Raw genomic sequence first — 20,678 nt, 5'->3', positions numbered from 1 at the left:
TTATTGGAGCCTACGGTTCAATCAAATCAAAAGTACCAATTTCTGCGATACTGATGCGCAGTGGAGAGTACTGGGCATCAGGAGGCGACTCCTGCCATCAGGAGGCAGGAGTCCGCTTGTTGGAATATTGGCTCTCGAGAACTGTTCAACTACTGCTGTTTACTTCAAGCCTGCATCTTAAGCATGTCTTAAGGACTTCAAGCTCTCTGTGCTCTTTGTGTATGCACAGAACACCCTACGGAACATCATGATGAGCACCCGGGAGCCCCTGGAGTGGCACTTCAAGCAGCTCGACCACTCCGTTGGGCTCAGCTTCAACTCCAACTTCCACTTTGCACTCGTTGGACACTTGCTCAAGGGTGAGCGTAGCAGTGCTTCTGGTTCTTGTTGGGCCACCTTCTCTCGTTGTTGCCACGTGCTCGTGACAGGCATGATTCCTTTTGGACCGGCTGAAGGCGAGCATGGGGACAGCTTAAGTTTGGGAAAACATCGCCGGATCTGCACTTTGTTGTTTCAGGGCTACCTAGTCAACCCACAACGTTTGTTGCAGGAATGTAGGACAATCTCAGTCAGCTTTTGGCTCCGATGACTGCGGCCTAGTGTAGCAGGACTAGGCACAATCACTGGGCACTGTTCTTTGGCTTTGTTTTGTAATGAAGCAACGTTAGGTGAAAATGCGCTCACGTCAGGTTAATGTCGTCAAACATAAGATCATGTCCTAGCAATTCCCAAAGGGGCCGGCAGACGAGCGTGAGGAAACCATGTGTTCGCTGCGCACTGTCCCCAAGAGGTCTGCACTCGGCTCACTCACACAATTGCACCATGCACATCAGAAAGGTTGAGGGCTCGATTCTTGTAAATAAAAGCTTAATGCAAGTTACCCGCTGGAACTTCCGAGGAACGACATCTGTGTGACAGCCTGGTTGTTGCTTGTCCTGCTGCAGGCAAAGAGAGAAGAGCAGGGGCAGAAAAATAGGCAAGAACACATGTGAAGGCCATGGGCGGGCCGCAGTTTCCATTTCTGGAAATATTTACTGTAGTATGGAATTCGCACTATAAGGAAATGAAGTGTTGGCACGTAAACAATTACAGAATCAGTGAAAGACACAGGCGTTGTTTGTGTTAATCAATACCAATGCTCGACGCGTGGTCGTGTTCACAGCATGCAGCACACGCGATCGTGTTTGTGCACAATTACTAATCTGCTAAGCTTCACAGTAGCTGGAACCGCCCAATGATCCATGGCACGAGTTTGAGAATGCTCTGCATAATCTGCACTATTAGGGCAACACGCATTTACATGCTTAAAATGCTGACTCATTGTCAGAAATGCCACAAGTAAGTGCAAAGGCACCGACCGCAGTCAAAGCTAGACTGCTAAAAAATAAAAGGCTAAGAGACATTTTTAGGAAAGACAAACAACTTTTATCCTTGTTCTTTTAGAATTGCAAATGGTTTGTGCCCAAGCTTATCGGATGCACCTTGGTAAGTGATTTCCATTAGAAAGCACTGACATGGACACAGTGAAAGAACGCACACGATTCCCCTGCAGTGGGTCATGCTGTCTGTGTCATTGTTTTCTACTGGATACTGTTTTGCAGTGTTTTGGACTTCTTATAGTCCAGCATGCCAGACAGTGGCCGACAAAGTTGGTTATGTCATGCTGGCGACGCCAAGATTGATGAAAATTTGCTGCCTGTATAGTTTGGCACATTGAATGTAGCCCGTAGCAGTGCTGCCATCAGCTGTTGCCACAATGCTTGCGCACAGGTGCGTAGTGAACCAGCGCTTTCTCGTTTGGCAGAGACTCGGGATTGGCGAATACATTTTGATTTCTTCTGTTCTCTTTTTATTTATTGAAAAGCTGCTTATTCTGCTTGTGTATTGAAGGGAAAAAGAGTAGCTATGGGCACTGTAGGCTAAGGTTACATAGACTGATGGTTAGGTCTCTTTTCTCATTAAAAATAAGAAGAGAAAGAAAATTATGTGAAACCGCTCGCACGAAAGATGCAGCCCTCAAACTTGTACAGACTTTTCGCACTGGGCCTCTGCACTTTGTACAGTGAAGCCCCACTAATTTGACCCTGCTTAATTTTGAAAATTGCGAAATTAAGAATTACCATGCGGTCTCCTGCCAAATGTATACGTTGTTCAATGACATCAAACGCTTGTTAATTTGGAGCTGGTCGGATACGCACCAGTCAATTAGGATAAGCCCGGAAGTGCAGCAGGCGCTGCAAGTGGCAGGCCACGAGTGTGCAGAAGCTCTTCCTTTTTTTTTTTTCATCGTGGTGATGTGCACTGTTCTGAAGGGTAGGCGCTCACAAGTGTTCGGTGATCGTGCACTGCAGGTTTCAGGCACCCAACAGCCACGACAGTCTCTCGGACAGCACGTGTACTCAGCATGCTGTTGGGCATCGTGGCCAAGCCGCACAAGAGGTCAGTCTTTTCGTGAGCTTGTGCATCTGGCACAGTAACCACGGAAAGGTTCGATTGTATCGTTGCTTTTTAGCCTGATTTGCACTTCTTGATGGCAGACGTGTTGTTTCCCAACATCAACCGCAAAATAGTTCACTCCTCTTCTCAAAAATTGTGTGTGTGCAAGTGTGTGTGTGCATGCACATGTACTTAGCATAGCCATTACCAAGTACAGTTGAACCTTGCAATAACGAAATCGGTGGGGAAGGCGAAAATATTTGCTTCCGCAAGAGTTTTTTCGAAATGAGACGGCACAGGTACGTAATGCATCGCAAAAATGAAACTTTGCTGTTGAAATTCCGTTAGCTAACTTTAGCAAGTTCTGCTCAAGGGCGTAGAACTGCATTACCGACAGTACGAAGTGCGCCGCATGTGTCGATGAGCAGTGACAGCACTGCCGTGGAGCTGTAGTCGCGGTTAATTGGTTACGCAGATACGATCATTTGTGCTAGATCTTGCGTAACTCTGCACCAGATACAGAGCAATGACACTCTACGCTGCAGCGGCATTTCTCCAGCACACGCTGTCGCCCGTGGACCCAGACGTGTTCAGTGCCGAGCGCAACAGTGATCTTATCTCATATACCCAAAGGGGGCAGTAGATGGAGATTGCGGCCCCTTCACGCAAATCTATGTCCGACGCCGAAGCCGCACACGATGTCTGTTGGGTGGCACCAAAACCAGCCTTCTTGAAGCAAGGGATGCATGTTCCTGGACGGTCGCTCAATCGTGACCCGATGCATGGCACTCCATGCTGCCACCGCCGTCTAAAGCGCCATAAACAATTCCACATCGGTGGGACGCAGATTTCCTTGTTCTTGCTGCATTTTTCTCGCTGAGGCACACATTACGCACTGCACTAAGGGTGCAAAAACCGTTGTAACATGTTGGTAGCAATGTGCGTGCCGATTCAAATGGGCAGTCAACTACCAAGATGGCAGCCATTACGTGTTCTTTGCGCACACGATCATTCCCGGCGCTTGGTTGTTCTTGTAAACAAGAGTGGGGGTGCCCATGTCAATGTAATGGGGTGGTATTTTACGCAATTGTAGTGCAAAGCAATCACATTTGAGCACGTTTTGGAGCTTGCTAGCTTTGTGTGAGTAGGTAATATGTGGGGTTATGTTCTGGCAAGTTTTGTTGATGCGCAGTTGTGGTACAGTGACATTTCATTGTCAAGAGGTACGAAATGTGTTGAATCCTATGAGCGTTCGCCTGGGATATGAAAATGTTTTGTTGTTGCGAGAATTTTGTTGTAGCGAGATTTAGTTATCGCACGTTTCGACTGTAATCATGTGAGAGAAAACTGTGTTGCAATTGTTATAATTTTTGACTATTGATTGATGTCACCACTGTCGTCATTGTGCCACTGTTGTCATGCAGTAATCGTCATCATCATATTCTCATCGTCATGCTGTTCTCATTTAGGTGACAATGTCCTTGGCATGTGATCAGCAAGAGTTGCGTAAATATGTTAGGGGTTCCTTAAATTCCTGTTTCTTTTTCCTTTTTTCCTTCATTTCTAGGACTAATTCTCGTATTCTCAAACACTCAAAGTCCGTCCTTGACTCCACTCAATGGAGCACAGTGCCATCCCTTGAGCAGAGAAGGCAGCGCAGTTTAACAATGCTGTTCTGCATTTCTCTACAGTGAGGAGTTGCTCCAGGAGTACATCTTTTCTCTACTGCATTTGAGTAGATATACTTAAGAGCAGCTGGCTGCAAGATTCTCGATCTGGAATATCCATGCAATGTCACTGAAGCAAAGTGACCATTCAAATTGAGGGGGGCCCCTGCCACCAGCTTTTGTGAGTCAAGGCGGACGGTCTTGGATTGACATCAGTGTCATTCTACCGAGGTGCACTCAAAGGACCACTACTCATGAGGGAGCAGAGCGCAGTCGAGGGCAGCAGAAAATTAGACGGCGGGATGAAGTTAGAAAATTGGCAGGAGTAGAATGGACTCGGCTGACATGTGATAGGGGTAGGGAAGGGATGGGAAAATAGGAGAGCGCGCATGCGCATGTGTAGTGCAACTGACAGTGGTCTGCTCCGGGCTACTGTCAGTCACACTTCGCTCCTCTGAGAGGCAGTACATGTGTTAAGTGTGGTCCTGAACCGCACTTTGCAATGTGGTGAATCTCGTTTAAATCATCGATCCAGGAGCTCAAAGACTCGCAATGCAATGCTAGCGCATTCTCTCGCATTAACCTCTAAATCGCCACTGGATATTTTGATCCCGTGCTGATCATCTAAGAGTGATTTCAGCAAACAAGGCTGAAACTATCCTGTGCTGAGGTCTATCGTATGCGCAGCAGCATCCTAGCACGAATGGTCACTTGCCTGAATGTACGCATCTGGGAGTGGAACATGTTGTGTGATGCTGGTGCTTGTGGGCTCTTGTTGCAGGGACAAGTTTGAGGTGACACCGGAGAGCGTGGCCTACCTGGCCGGTAAGAAATGCCTTGCAATTTGCCTCTGTAGCCAGTCTCTGCGGCTATGTCCTGCACGTCTGTGTGGGTTTGCATGTTGCTTAGTAAGGTGAAAAACTTGCATGCTGGCCTGCATGTTGTACAGAACACCTGACCACTCGGAAGTGCTTAGCACTTGTACGGGAGCACATTCATGCCACAAGTTCCACAGAGGCAGCATGTGTATTGCCTTCGCTGCTATGCAGGTAACAGAACAGCAAATTGTTAGCATGTGCAGTACCATGTACAGTCGAACCCACTTATAACGATACCGGTTTTAACAATACATCGATTATAACAATGAAAAGGTGCTGCACCATCAACTTTTCAATGTTTCTATGCAGAAATAACCCACTTACTACCATGCCTCCATGCCACATTATCGGTTGATACGATGAAGTCTGGCTGTTGGGTGTCCGTGCCGAAAGCTAATGGAATGCAAAATCCTTGAAAAGAAAAGAGAAAAAGTGAAATGCGTGCCGCTGCACGATCGCCCGCCACCACAACTGCCACCACACACTTCTATGCAACGCCAGCCTCGCGCACATCTCTCTCGTCGCCCTTCCACCCCTCCAAACACGAATGAGCTGCGCCCATAGCTCTGTGCCGCGCCACCCTCCAAAACACAAATGGACCCCGCCAAATGTGCTGACAACGCTGCTGGCGCTGGGGCTGCTCCCAGATTGCTCACTGGGCCCTCATTCTGTGCAATTCTGCTAACGGACTAAGTCACTCGTGCTTGTCTTTGTTCGTTGCATCGAAGTCGTTCCTGGCCACATGGTTTCTCAGCCTCGTTTGACTCACCGCTGAAACGGAAGATGGCTCATCCGCCCGCTGATCATCGGCAATGCACGATGTTGCCAGTGAAAAGAAAACACACTGCTATAGATTTGGAAATGAAGTGCTTCTAACCGATGAGGGATCGTTCCAAACGTGCTTGCATCAGATAGCGACAGTGACAGCAGCAGTGCTGGCGCGGTAGAGCAGGCTGCCTCAACATTGTTCACGCGGGAGACCCTGTAGATGATTCAGTCCCTCAGGGGCTTCTTTTCGCGAGGGACCTTCCGCTGCGCTACGTGAAGCACCTGGATGTCTTGGAGAAGGATGTCGGCAAGCTTCGCCTAAAGCAAGCAAGGTTGACGGACATTGGTTTTTCTCGTGTGAGCTAGTGGGAAGTACGTGGCGAGATGCTTGTGGCGATCTCATCCCAGCCTTTCTTCTGGATTTCTCAAGCTGAGATGCTGCTGTGGCAACATTGCTGCATTCTTTAAAAGGCGCCTTTTGGGGTCACCAAAGTGATGCCTCGGCAGAGCTCGTATGTCACTTGCCGCCCGTGACCCCTCTTTGCAGTTGTTATAGCATTCTCGAACGCCGACAGCAGCAGCTTGTTAACAACACGTCATTGGAGTGCACAGGAAGGAGAGTTAAACAGTTAAACGAGTTCACACAATCAGAAGCTGGATGGAGGGAGGTGGTGGGGAGGGGAACTGGCCTCCCCGCCATTATAGTTTTCTCAGAACAGCTATGCCATCCCCACTTGTTATTTTTTTTTTTTTTCATGCAACCCGGTTATGACAATTATCAGTTATAACAATGGAATTTTCGTGACACTTGAATATTGTTATAAGTTGGTTTGACTGTACCTACGCATACATTGAACCTCTGGCTTTCAAGGAACTGCCCATCATTCTCAGGAATAGAAAATTGTGCAAATTGGTTTGGTAAATTGTCAAAGAAATAGTGCAAAATAAATACAGGGCATAGCATAGATCCTAGCAGTATACTTACTTGGTTTGACGCAAAAGCATGAATCTCAAAACCTCAGCTAATATAAAGGAGCAATCTGTAGCATGATGAATGCACTCGCACAATGAACGCACCCCCAACTTTGCTCTTGAAAATTTGGATTTTTATTTTCCCCTGCGTAATAATCGCACCCCCAACTTTGCTCATGCACAGTCCCACGATCGAACAGCCGCGCTGTAGTTTTTAGGAGATACTACGATCTTTTACTCTCGCACATGTGTTTAAAATAAGTGCGCTTAATGTTTAATGCAGGATTGCTGCTAGTGCCAGCGCAAAGGCACCTCGCAGACTCGAGAGGGAAAGAAACTCAACTGGCTCTCTTCCATAAGTAACTTTACACAGTTTACGGACTCTGACGTAATAGAGAGCGCACGGGATGCGCAGCCGGGTATGGGGCACAGGGAGCCCAAGTGATGACGGGGCAACCGGCACTTGGTTGGCATGGTGGGCATAGTCTGGCAGTGTGTCGAATTCCTATCTCTGTTGCTCGTTTTTTTGCCTGTCTTGGGCTTCTCTGGGTGCGATGGGTCCTAAGTCGAGTTATACGCCTGCTGCGGGATTGAGTTTATCTGCTTACAAAATGGAAATGCTGATCAAACACCAATTAACTTTAACCCGCTGATGAGCGAGATGGTCGAGGAAAAAGGCACACACCGCGCTTGTCAAAACTACAGGTGCCGATAAGCAGGGCTTCAGTGTGATGCTTGTGATAACGGCAGACAGCTGGAAGTGGCTGCGAGGACAAGCAGTTGTAGAAAAACTATGTGTATGAAGCGGCCAGCCAACTGGACGACCGGTCTGGTTGTTCCAATGCAGAGTGAAGTGCAATAAACATGCGGTTACGGTTTGCAAATAGTGCATGTGTACTTTCACTGCGATAAGTTATCTAATGCATTTTTCAAGTCATTACCTTCTTACTTTCCAATTTTTGCTGTTTCGAAAAAGTTCCCATAATATTTACCCCGGATAATAAATACATCCACCGACTTTGCTTCGGTATTTTAGGAAAAAAAGTATGTTCATCACGCTGGTATATACGGTATTAGTTACGCAGCAATCCCATGTTAGGCACTTCCACCAACTGTTGTGCTCATCTCAGTTGCTTGCCTTTTTATTGCACCACCAGCTGCCCCTAGACTATCATAATGCCCGGCCTTGCCTGAATGCAACATCAGCTATATGACAGATGTACAAATTCAGACCAATATGTATGAGGCTGTAGATTGCATATTAACTCCGTCTCGCCAAATCCATGCACTGCAGTCAACGCTACGAATTTCGTCAACCAGCCTGGAACAAGAACAGGGAGAAGTCCTCGTCCAATGTCCGTCACCAGTCCTGCAGTGCCAACATTAAACTGAAGGATCGCAAACGCATTAGCGGCGCCTAGTGGGTGCAATGGTCGAACCTTTTTTCATCATTTTCGTTCCTCAACGGCTGACAAGCTCTGTAGCTTTGACTGCCCTGCATGCATTCGGTGAGATGGAGTATAAGCAGGCAACTTCTCTTTTCATGCAGCAGCGCACATTCAGGAGTTTTAGGCTTTGTGCATCTAAAGTTACAGGACACACACCGCAGGGCATATGAAAGAATGCAAAAAGGCATACAACAGAGTGCAAGGGAGTACAAAAAAGAGTGCAACCAGGGCATTGGGCTTTGGGCACACAAAGATGCTTGAGTGCTCTATTTTTAACATTTCCTTTGATTAGTCAGCACCTATATTGTGCCTTGTGCGAACTTGATGTGGTTGTTAAAAGCCAATGCTTTCTCTGTGTGTACCACACAGCACTGGTGTCGGTGTTGGAGGAGGTGCGCAGCCGTTGTCATCTGAAGCATCGGGTGTCGACGAGGGTGGCGTCAGAGGCACTGGCACGCACACCTCCCAGCCCTGTGCCCACCTCCCTGCCGACGCAGTTGGCATCGTCTTCCTCGTCGGCCATTGGAGGCGGTTCCTCTCCCTCGGCCACAGGTGCGGCAGCACCCAGTCCACCAACATTCCTCATGCCCGCTGGGTAAGTACTCTCTTGCACCACTAAGATGAGTGCGTTGTTATGCGAGTTGGTACTTGCTTGGAAATCAAAGACGTGCACAAATGAAAGGACACAGGGCAGTTGCTCAGCTTACAACTGATCTGTATTGGAAAATGTTACATCAGTAACGTATATGTTAGAACCTCGTTGATACGTTGCTGTTAGTTACATTTGCCTAGCTCTTACATTGGCCCCGTTTAGTTCTCATAGCTCCCATTCCCAGGACTGGTTTAGTTCCTGGTCCCATTTAGTTCACATAGCTGCCATTCCCCATCCAGCTAAGATCCCGGTACCATTTAGTTCCCATAGCACCAATTCCTGGAGTGGTTTAGTTCCTGGTCCCATTTAGTCTGCACAGCTTCCATTCCGAGACCAGCTAAGTTCCTAGTCCCTTTTAGTTCACATAGCTCCCATTCCCAGACCAGCTAAGTTCTGGTCACATTTAGCACCCATTCCCGGACTGGTTTAGTTCCTGGTCCCATTAATTCACATAACTCCCATTCCCAGACCAGCTAAGTTCCTGGTCCCATTCAGCGCCCATTTCCGGATTGGTTTAGTTCCTGATCCCATTTAGTTCACATAGCTCCCATTCCCAGACCAGCTAGGTTCTGGTCACATTTAGCACCCATTCCCAGACTGGTTTAATTCCTGGTCCCATTTAGTTCACATAGCTGCCATTCCCCATCCAGCTAAGATCCCGGTACCATTTAGTTCCCATAGCACCAATTCCTGGAGTGGTTTAGTTCCTGGTCCCATTTAGTCTGCACAGCTTCCATTCCGAGACCAGCTAAGTTCCTAGCCCCATTTAGTTCACATAGCTCCCATTCCCAGACCAGCTAAGTTCTGGTCACATTTAGCACCCATTCCCGGATTGGTTTAGTTCCTGATCCCATTTAGTTCACATAGCTCCCATTCCCAGACCAGCTAAGTTCTGGTCACATTTAGCACCCATTCCCAGACTGGTTTAGTTCCTGGTCCCATTTAGTTCACATATCTCCCATTCCCAGACTAGCTAAGTTCCTGGTCCCATTCAGTGCCCATTTCCGGATTGGTTTAGTTCCTGATCCCATTTAGTTCACATAGCTCCCATTCCCAGACCAGCTAAGTTCTGGTCACATTTAGCACCCATTCCCAGACTGGTTTAGTTCCTGGTCCCATTTAATTCACATAGCTCCCATTCCCAGACCAGCTAAGTTCTGGTCACATTTAGCACCCATTCCTGGACTGGTTTAGTTCCTGGTCCCATTAATTCACATAACTCCCATTCCCAGACCAGCTAAGTTCCTGGTCCCATTCAGCGCCCATTTCCGGATTGGTTTAGTTCCTGATCCCTTTTAGTTCACATAGCTCCCATTCCCAGACCAGCTAAGTTCCTGGTACCAATTATTTCCCATAGTTCTCATTGCCTTCCCAGTCTAGTTTAGTTCCTGGTCTTATTTAGATCCCATAATCAAATTCGTGGAAGATGGGAAAAATTTTGCTGAAGCACACATTTTATTGTGAAATTAGTACTACAGTTGCCAACAAATTTTTCGGATGCCTGATTTTTCTGTCCTTGATTATGGGACTTCTTTGTGGCACCACCACCCACTCTGCAGAACCAATGTATTAATGGCACCTGAAATCTCAGATGCTACATAGTGTTTTTCTAGATTTTTTTCCTGGCTGTTCCATGTCTGCATTGTCGCAAACATGGCAACAAAGAAGCGAGTTGCCACCGTTAGGTTGTTGTTGCCCACAGCCTCACCTGTCTTGTTGAGGTGATTCCTCGGCTTTCCATATGCCATATACGGTGGCTGCCAAGACCGTTCTATTGACCCTGCACAAAACCACAACTTTGGTTGCCGGCTTCATTGAAGCGGCGCTGCTTAGGCCTGGCCTACGCTTGTGGGATCAGCAGGTACGAGCAAAGTGCCAAACGTGACACAACACCGCCTTTTCCTTTTCTGCTTTTTGAGGCTTGTCTAATAATGTGTGCCTTGTTTTCCGAATGAATAAACTTTCAGTTTCTGCCTGGAGTTGCCACACTGCGGTTGAGAGAGCAAGATCGCATGCAACCTGCAGCGGCATAAAACCAACAAAGTAGGAATCAGTGCCATCATGTGGTCCCATGCAAATCCATATTGGTTGTGGCTCCAAAGAAATAATGGGCACTTGTTTCAGTCATTTTCAAAGGAGGGCCAGCCAGCTCGTTGCCATCACTGTTGGGATGTGACAGCCTACATGTTTGTGCAGTGCAGTGAGATCTAGTCATCCCTGGCACTTTCTGGTGGAGCCGATCCATCAGTCAAACTTCCAGAATGTAGAGAATGCCAGAATGCACTTGGTTTTCGACTTGGTGTTTCCTGCACGGTAAATTAACTTCTCAAGCCCAGCACTACTTCGTAAAAATTTTGTTGAAGCAGAATGGCAAGCAAAAGAGTGTTGTGGTGGGAATTTTCATGCAGTAACTCCTTCGACCTTTGATGGGGAATCGAAAGTGCTCTGTTGTAGCGGAATTTTACTGTATTCAAAAACAGAAAAAGAGAAAAGGCTTTTTTTCCCCTGTTTCTGTCTTGTACTTTGTCAGGTTTATGGCAAGAAAACGCTTTTGGGTTGTTCAGTTAGATTCAAACATTTCGCCACTTGAACGCACTGATCCCTTTCTCTTGCGTGCAGGGGCAGCAGCAGTGCCAACCAGCTGCACCCTCCCCCTCCACTGGGCCAGCAACAACAGCAGGGCGGCCGGCGCCAGAAGTCCTGGGACCTGCTTGACCAGAACGCCCTGGCACAGGCACGGCTCGCCAAGCAGGGGACCACAACCCCAGCCCAGGGAGGAGGAGGAGGAGGCCAGGCACAGCAGCAGCAGCAGCAGCAGGTACCTCGACCTTGCAGCCACCAGTTACTCAAACGGGCACAGGCACTAGAAAGGGAGACGGGCATAAAGCTGCCTCGCACCTCCCCACCTGCCCTACCCCCTCACGCGTGCTTGATGATGTTGCCACGAGCTTGCTCGGGACGAGGCACTCACCAAGCCACCATTCTTCTCAGCTCACTGTCGCACACATTTACTCGCACCCAAAGCATTAAGTGTGCGAGGCACAATAGGATCTTAATACGTATACAGTAAAATCTCGATATAATGAATCCCGCAGGATTGCCGAAAATCGTTCATTATTTTGAAATATTGCTGTAATGACCAACTTGCAGCTATCAGCCAGTGGACAAACCTAGGCATGAAAACGACTTACCTTGGCAGTAGACGCGTGTGCAGACAAGCATACTCTCAAATAAAAGTGTTTCACTCACTTCAAAGCTGCTTTATATGAAGAAATCAGTGATTTTCTTTTGGCGCGTACAGCATGCACAACCAATTAGGAATGCGTCTACATCTTCCACATTGCACAGTACATGTACCTCCTCGGGTACGTCATTGGAGTGACGAAAGTACGGACTTTGTTCACATGCACTAAAGCATCAATGTTCGACACAGTCTCATCTTCTGTGTTCGGTGACCCACAGTCGTCTTCCTTCGGGTCGTCATCGTTATTTGAGATGTTGCGAATGCAGCTAACAACCTCTTCGTTAGTCAGGTCCGTCGTCCTTAGTGCTGCGCTGTTGCTCTCCACGTAGTTGTTGAAGGAAGAGACGGTGGGCAGCAGTTCCACAACCTCCGTCCAGAGGTCACCTGGGTTGTTGTAGGTGACCTGGGTTGTTGTAGGTCACCTCCAGGTCATCTTTTCAAGCTGCACAGGCACTTTGACAGGCCCTGCTTTTCGCCAGCAGTTGCAAATAGTGGATGCCTCCAAGTTCCACCATGTTCCTGTGAGCATTATCGCTACCTGACAAATATTGATGGCAGTTGGCTGCTTTAGGCAGAGGTTGATAATCAACCGCTGCACAAGGTGCTTACGAAACTCCGCCTTCGCACTCTTTATAATGCCCTTGTCTAGTAGTTGCAGCAAGGATGTGTTCTTTGGCGGCAGAAACTCCAAGTGAACGTGCGTCAAGCGAAAATTCACAATGTGAGCCGAGCAGTTGTTGACAACCAGTAGAATTCTTCGGTCATCCCTCCTCGTTTGGCCGTCGAATTTGATGAGCCAGTCGGAAAAGAGTTTTGTGGTCATCCAGGCTCGCTTGTTATCGCTGTAATCGTACGGTATTGACATGATGTTTTTCATGCAGCGAAGCTTCGCGTACTTGCCAATGATGAGCGGTTAAATTTTCTTCGTGCCTGTTGCATTGCAGCAGAGCAGGACTCTCTTGTGGAGATGCAACTCCTTCCCTCCTTTGCACTGCTGCCCTTTGAAGTGCATCGTCCGGTCTGGCAGGAGCTGATAAAAACATGCGGGCTCATCCACGTTGCAAATAATCTCTTCAGAGTACGATTCAGCCACCTCACCAGGAATCCGTGCCTTCTCGATCAGCAGCCTTTTCTTCGCCCGAGACTACCTGCCAAGTTATTCCGATCCTTTCGTGGATACGAAAAAGCCAACCCGTGCTGGCGTCGAACCCAGTTATTTCAAGTCAATTGGCAAATTCGCGGACTTTTTCTTGGAGCATTGGGCCAGACACAGGAACGTTTTGCAGTCTGGCATCTTTGAACCACGTGAGAACAACTTGGTCCACATTTTGAGAGTTTCCCAGTCACAGCTGTTTCCTCATACAGTTGCGACTCCCAGTGAAGCTTGACGATTTTTTCTCGGTCTTTCAAAATGGTTGCGAGCATCGATAGGGCAATGCTACGTTGTCTGCACATGTCGATTTTCTTTTTCCCTGCGTCCATTTCCTGCAATATGTTCAATTTGTCCTGCAGCGAAAACTGCTTTCACTTCTTTTTGGCACCTTCGCTAGCTGCATTCATCGTTGGATCTCGTGCAAACTTCGCCACAGCACTGTGGGGAAGTTCGTGGTGAAGCTTGCGGTGAAGCGGTTGGCGCTCGACATAGTGGTGATGATAGCTACTGCACTTGCGGTCTCTGCTTCACACGAGAGTCGCGGCGCTGTTACTTTTAGCTGAATTCGTAATACTGAAGTTCCTCGGTTATAAAGGGGAAAATTAATTATGTGCGTTATTCTGAAATATGTGCTGTAATGAAATTCACAGTTCTGAAATATTCTTACCTTGAACATATAGGAAATCTGGCAGGATTATTGTAAATATTCTTAAACTTGAAAATTCGTTAATGTGGGGTTCTTAGTAATGAGATTTGACAGTATACCATACTCACTTGAATCTAGGCCGACTCCGGAATGTCCGAAGCCAGAAAAAAGATATCTATAAAAACTTACTTTGAATGTAGGCCAAACAAAAAAGTGGGGGCAGCGTTCACAAAATGAAAACAGCATTTATTTAATATAAGCATGCAAAGCTTACTCTATGTCATCATCGCGGCTAGCCTCGTACGCTTGCAGACGTGCGCAAGCTCGCGTCCGCATGCCCACGCATGCGCAGACAGTGCTGCACAGCTTGTACGTGTCAAAACACGACGCGATCTCGGTGAACAACTTCTCTCTGTTATCTTCCTTATTGCTGCCATCTCCTCGTTGCAGCAAACGCAAAAAGTGTCCCCCGTTTCCCCCTCCAACAATGGACGTTTTCCTCATTGATGGTGAAGTCCTGCCCGGCTTGAACCTTTGACAATGCCTCTGCGGCTAGCACAACTTTTCGATTGAAAGCAGCACTGCAGTGGCATCACCTGTTTGGTGCCATTACGATAACGCCACGCCGCACGCCAATACGACGCAGGTCATAATGGCGACATCGCTCGTATATTTCAGTAGGCCACTGGCGTGGCTAGTAGCGGCTACGATACTGGCTTTTCTAGATGGCGCTAGCTATGCGACACATTTATAATTTTCAATTACGAACTGGAGTGTTTTTTAGAATCCTCAAATCTAAGCTGACCCTAGAGTTTGGTATATGATTATATGAAAGGAACTATCAACCTAGATTCAAGTAAATACGGTTTATCTGAACACGACACTGCTCCACTTCGGCGGTCACTCTTGATTTGAGAGGTGCGTTCACAAGCAGCTGCTTGTGATTCAACGATTATCTGCATGTGCGGAAGTTTTCACTTATTGTCTCGGTATTCCTTTGTGGCAGCAGTGAAATTTCATTATACAGTCTATTCTCGTTACAACGGACCCTGATAATCCGACAAAAAATTTCCGTTTTATCCAAAGTCCGTAATATCCGAGACGCCTCACTTCCGAAACATTCATCGCGATGTCTAACAGCTTTATTGCAAAGAGTGAGTGGTGAACGGCCAAAGTAAAACACGAACAAAAAAAAGTCGCAGTTTCACCTGAAAAGCGAAGCATCGATTATGATAGCAAATTAAGCAAGATAAGCATGGCAGCAGCAGCGAACGAATTGACCTTCGTGCTGTCTCTCGCTTCAACGCGAACTAAACACCCGCCGTGGTTGCTCAGTGGCTATGGTGCTGGGTTGCTGAGCACGAGGTCGCGGGATCGAATCCCGGCCACGGCGGCCGCATTTCGATGGGGGCGAAATGCGAAAACACCCGCATGCTTAGATTTAGGTGCACGTTAAAGAACCCCAGATGGTCGAAATTTCTGGAGTCCTCCACTACGGCGTGCCTCATAATCAGAAAGTGGTTTTGGCATGTAAAACCCCGTAATTTATTATTATTTTTTTAACGCGAACTAAACATCGAAAGCACAGCACATACGAAGCTGCCGGCACTTGGCCCACTTTGTCCATGTTGCTGATCGCTTTCAAGATATGGCACCCGCGCAGCCACGCCATTCACAGCAGCCACTGGAGTAGAACCTCCCTCTTTCCGTCGCCTCCCCCCCTCCCATGCCTCACGCGCGAAAGACGGCATGCTGCCATCCCGCTTTCCTCCCTCCCTAGCGCGCAAGATATTGAGCCGCAATAGTTGGCTTACTCTAAAAAAATCAGTTGGCAGCCCGTGTCAACAGGGCAGAAGTCCATTTTATGCGCCACATTTTGACGAAAATTGCCTCTAATTTCTTCTGCTGTAGCCGATAGTCAGTCATAGCGTGGTCCGTTAAAGGCGAACTTCATTGCATTAATAAAATAGGTAGACCAAACTAAGGTTGAAATATGGCCCGTTATATCCGAAAGTCTGTTGTACGTGGGTCTGTTGTAACGAGTGTAGACTGTATTGATGTCAGGTATAAACACACTTCAGTATATTGAGGTTCTAAATGCATGGTGTACAATGGGCAAGAAGTTATCCAAAGGTAAATACTTCTTTATATCATGCATTTCATTATACAGTAGAACCTGCTTATAACAATATTCAAGTGCCACGAAAATTCCATTGTTGTAATCGGGTCGCATGAAAAAATGAAAATAGGATGGCAGGGCTGAGCGTGTGAAAACTATAATGACGGGGAGGCCAGTGCCCCTCCCCACCACCTTCCTCCACCTGGCTGTTCTTCACTCATTTTAACTGCTTCCTGGGTGCTCCGATTGCATGTAGCAGGCCATGGCTGTCGGCGTTAAAGAATGGCACAGCTATAACAACTACAAAGAGGGATCGCGCGGGGCAAGCGATATGCGAGAACCACCAAGGCATCACTTCGATGGCTTCAAAAGGGCCCTTTTAAAGAACGCAATGAGGTTGCTGCGGCATCCTGTCAGCCTGAGAAATCCAGAAGAAACGCCTAGGCGAGATCGCCTCAAGCATCTCGTCACGTACTTCTCACTGGCTTGCATGAGAAAACCCTATGTCCATCAGCCTTGCATGCTTTACGCGATGCTTGCTGTCATCGTTCTGCAAGGTATCCACGTGCTCCATGTAGTGCAGCGAAAGGTTCCTTGCGAAAACGAAGCCCCGGAGGGGACTGAATCATCTTCTGAGCCTCCTGTGAGGACAACGCTGGGGCAGCCTGCCCCACTGTGTCATCGCTGGCATCGTCGGCGTCGCTATCCGATACACGCATGTTCACGACGATTGCCTCATCGGTTAGAAGCTCTTAGTTTCCAAATCTATAGGCGTGCGCTTTCTTTTCACCGGCAACGTTGTGCATTGCTGATGATCAGCGGGCGCATCAGTCATTTTCCGTTTCGGTGACGAGTCAAACCAACTGTTGGTCAAACAAGGCTGAGAAACTGTGTGACCAGGAATGATTTCGACGCAACCAACAAAGATTAACGTGAGTGTTTAAGCTGTTCGCAGAACTGCGCCATGACTGCGCTGAATGAGGAGCCAGCGAGCAACATGCGAGCAATCTGCGAGCAGCGCAGTTGGCATGGTCCATTCGTGTTTCGGAAGGTGGGCGGCTTAGTGGTGGAGCGCAGCCTATTCGTGTTCAGAGGGGTGGAAGTGTGGCGGGAGAGATGACTGGAAAATGAATGCGCTGCGGCTATTGAAGCAGAAGCCCATCGTGCGAATTTCTCTTTTTTTTTTTTTCAAGGATATCACAATTCACTACCTTTCGACTCTGACACCCAGCAGCCAGACTTCATCGTTGTAACAGATAATGCGGCATCGGGGCATTGTTGTAAGCAGGTTATTTCACCATAGAAACATACAAAAGTTGATGGTGCAGCACCTTTTCATTGTTATAAGCGATAGATTGTTAAAACCGGCATCATTATAAGAGGGTTCGACTGTATTGAAGTTCGTTATACCGAGGATAAACTGTATATGTTTCATTTATTCAACTCAAAATGACCAATAATCTATTAGTGAGGCTATTCTGACGATCACAAAATTTGCCGATAGCATTTGTGGGTCCAACTGCTTTTGATGGTGCTTCGTGATAGCATGGCAGATGCGAGAACAAGCAACCATTTGCTGTTTTTAACACGAGATTGTAAATTCTCCGCTTTATGCAGTGAATATTTGGCTTACGTGTTCGCAGCAGCCTCTATGACAGATCGGCAACAATTTCTTACTATGGTCAAAAAGTGTTTCGAGGCCCCTTTAATGTCTGTTCTGCTTTAGAAATAATTTTTTGAAGGTATGTAATGTGGAACTAATGGCAAAGACTGGCCATGTTGGTCTTTCTTCATGAGAACAGTAAATTGGGCATGTTTGTAGTTGCATATAATTTTCTCAAGTGAAAAAGATAAACATTATAGCACAGAAAAATGCATTGTATTCTATTATATAATTAAACTGAGAGCGTCGTCTTGCACTGCTGCTAGTTTGGTCGCCAAGGATGGTATAGGAGGCATCTCACTAAGTGTACAATCAGAAATCGTGCTGCCATTACAGAAGTTGCTGAAAGTGGAAACGAGGCAATGCGTTCAAGTTATCTCTAAGTTGTTTGCATTTCAAATGTCTGTTATAGTACTTACATTAAATATTGACAAGCATCATGCAAAAAGAGAAAGAAACTGCACAAATGCCGCTGAATATAGGTACAGTCAAACCTCGATATAACAAACTTCAATATAACGAAATTCTCGATATAATGAAGTATTTAACTTTTCATAACCTCTTGTTGAACTAACACCATGTATTTAGAACCTCAATACGACGAAGTTTGTTTGTATGCCATTTCAATTTAATGAAGTTTCGCTGCCGTTGCAAAGGAATGCCAAGACAATAAATGAAAACTTCTGTGGATGCAGATGGTCAAATGATCGAAATACAAGTGACTGCTTGCAAGCGCACCTCACAAATCGCGTGCGGCACGACAAAAGCGACCGCCGAAGGGGAGCCACATCGCGTTCCGTTTAGAGTCCAAATGTGATAAGATTCTATCGCTCCTCGCGCACTTTGTGCTTTAGGTGTGAGTGAAAGTGTGCAAGGGTGAGAAAGATGGATGGTGGCTTCACGTACGGGTGCTGCCTCCCCACACAAGCAAAGGGAAAGAGGGGGAGGGGAGTGAGATCGCGGTACCACGATCGAGCACGCACGAGGGGCAGGATGGGGAGAAGGGATACGTTTGCGCTCATCTTGACTGTGTATGTGCATGGCTGTAAGCGCGGCTGAGCGCATGCGCAACCGTGCACCCTGCTTATGGGTAATCTGCCATGTGTGCAAGGGGTGGGCGTGCCGAGATGGCATGGCACCATGTTAGCTATCTGCCCGCACGTTTAGTATTGAAGGTTCCGTAATGTAGAGTTTCGGTGACCTGCTGGAGGAGAGGCAGACGAAGCATTTGCTCCCCACTGCCGGCGCTTTTCATTATAGCGTCATCCCAGTTTGGGTGAGGCTATCAGCCACTGGGGCGGAGTGCACGGGAAAGTATGGCTGGCTTCACTTAATTCGTACGTTTGTAGCATGAAACCGTGTAATTCGTCGCCGACTCCCTAATTTATCAAAGTTATTTGTTTTCTTATTCAAATTTGCTTTTTTCGGTTACCCGATAATTAGGAAAATTCTGCGGCACCTTTCCATGGAAGAAAAATAGATTGGCGACTGTACTTATTTGCATAAAAGATTGAATTTCAATAAAACGAAATTTCGATATAACGAAGCAAATTGTCGACTTTACTTACTTTGTTATATCGAGGTTTAAGGTGGGACATGGTGTATAGAGCTATCTTACTTACTTTTAGACCAAATTTAATTAGAAGACATCGTCTTATTCAGCTTTTTGAGCTGATTACAAAAATTGGATTATATTTTGATAGAGTAAATAGTTGCGGCAATAATTAAAAGTCCATTAGTATTTTTTGTCGAGACAATAGGTAAAAAAATATTGTGCAGAAAGCAATAATAATGCATGAGTGGACTGCTGAATGTTTAAGGAAGGAAGTGCTGCAAGCAGTTTCTAAATCCAACAACAGTTGGCAATTTAGCAGCTCATCAAAGTTCAGTGTTTGCAGTATGACTACTAGGCAACAAAAACGAAAGCAAATAAAAAAAGAATTTGGGGGGGAAAAAATGAGGAATCTGCTTGCAGCACTTCAACCACTATGCATTTAGCTGCTTATAACAAGAAATCACAGCTGTAGCTGACCTAGATCTTGAGATATTGTTGCCACAAACAAGCAGGCTGAGCGAAAAGTTAGTTTTGAGAAAATTGAGAAAAACACAGAGAACTTGATTTATTCAGGAATATAACGAAGTATGTACATGTCACCAGTTGTAACAGGCTAGCATGCCCCTGGCACATGGTCCAGTATAACACGCTTATTATCGAAAAAAAAAGTGTGTATTTTGCCGATTACTGGCGCTCTGTATTTCGCATGCAGCAGAGATTGCTGACGAAGAATGGGTTGCATATTTGGTTGACGCGGCATCAACGCAGATCGCGCACGAGATGGATATCTTTAATCTAAAAAAAATATCATTTAAAGCCATTTGCCAATTATCGGTGCTATACATTTCGTGCACAGCGATTGTTCACGTGGAACGGGGTGCGCAATTGGCCGCCGATCATGTTCGGCAAACTCTTTGCCGAAGCGTCATCGCTGCAGATTGCACGCGAGATGACTATCTCTATGGCAAGACTGCAGTCACGTTCGTCTTTACCCGCTGCCCCACCTGAACTTATGTTTTACACAAGACAGCAGAGCCTTTATAGAATCTCGGCTTAGCATAACGAATCGCGTCTGCATCCCATCCGAGCCAGCCGCGGCGGTATCAGTGTGAGCGAGAAAATCCAATTTTCGCTTGGTAGCCAGCGTTGAAGCAATGTCCTGTAGTTTTTCTTGAGCCACCTTCACCTTCTCCAAATTGTAAGGCTGCAGTAGTTGTGCTGGAATGCCAGGACCGTTGTGCTGCCAGAACCACGTTCATCTGCTAAGCCTATTACGCAGTCACGGCTGGAGGCTTCGACAGCGCTCGGCACGGGTAGCATACTATTGCCGGCATCGTCCAAAGCTGCTGCGTACTTCTTCTTCTGTTCGCTGAATTTATGGTTCGTAGCAAACTGAATTGGACATCGTTTCGTGCCACGTTGCACACATCTGAGCGGCCCGGGCAGACAACACCGAAAATCAGCTAATGGCATGGAG

General features: G+C 46.9%; 1 protein-coding gene across 1 annotated transcript in view; it reads left to right on the top strand.

Moving 5' to 3' along the window:
• The window catches only part of Nf1 (neurofibromin 1), a 193,328-nt gene that overhangs the window by 147,004 nt on the left and 25,646 nt on the right, over positions 1-20,678 (top strand). Inside the window, exons 41-45 of the mRNA XM_072287355.1 lie at positions 230-359; positions 2,352-2,439; positions 4,885-4,928; positions 8,539-8,764; positions 11,441-11,639. Coding sequence (XP_072143456.1) covers positions 230-359; positions 2,352-2,439; positions 4,885-4,928; positions 8,539-8,764; positions 11,441-11,639 — 687 coding nt within the window. The remainder of the gene's footprint in view (positions 1-229; positions 360-2,351; positions 2,440-4,884; positions 4,929-8,538; positions 8,765-11,440; positions 11,640-20,678) is intronic.

Source organism: Dermacentor andersoni, chromosome 3 (assembly GCF_023375885.2).
Source record: "Dermacentor andersoni chromosome 3, qqDerAnde1_hic_scaffold, whole genome shotgun sequence".
Lineage (NCBI taxonomy): Eukaryota > Metazoa > Arthropoda > Arachnida > Ixodida > Ixodidae > Dermacentor > Dermacentor andersoni.
Note: the sequence above shows the minus strand (reverse complement) of the source record. Positions and strands in the feature narration are given on the sequence as shown.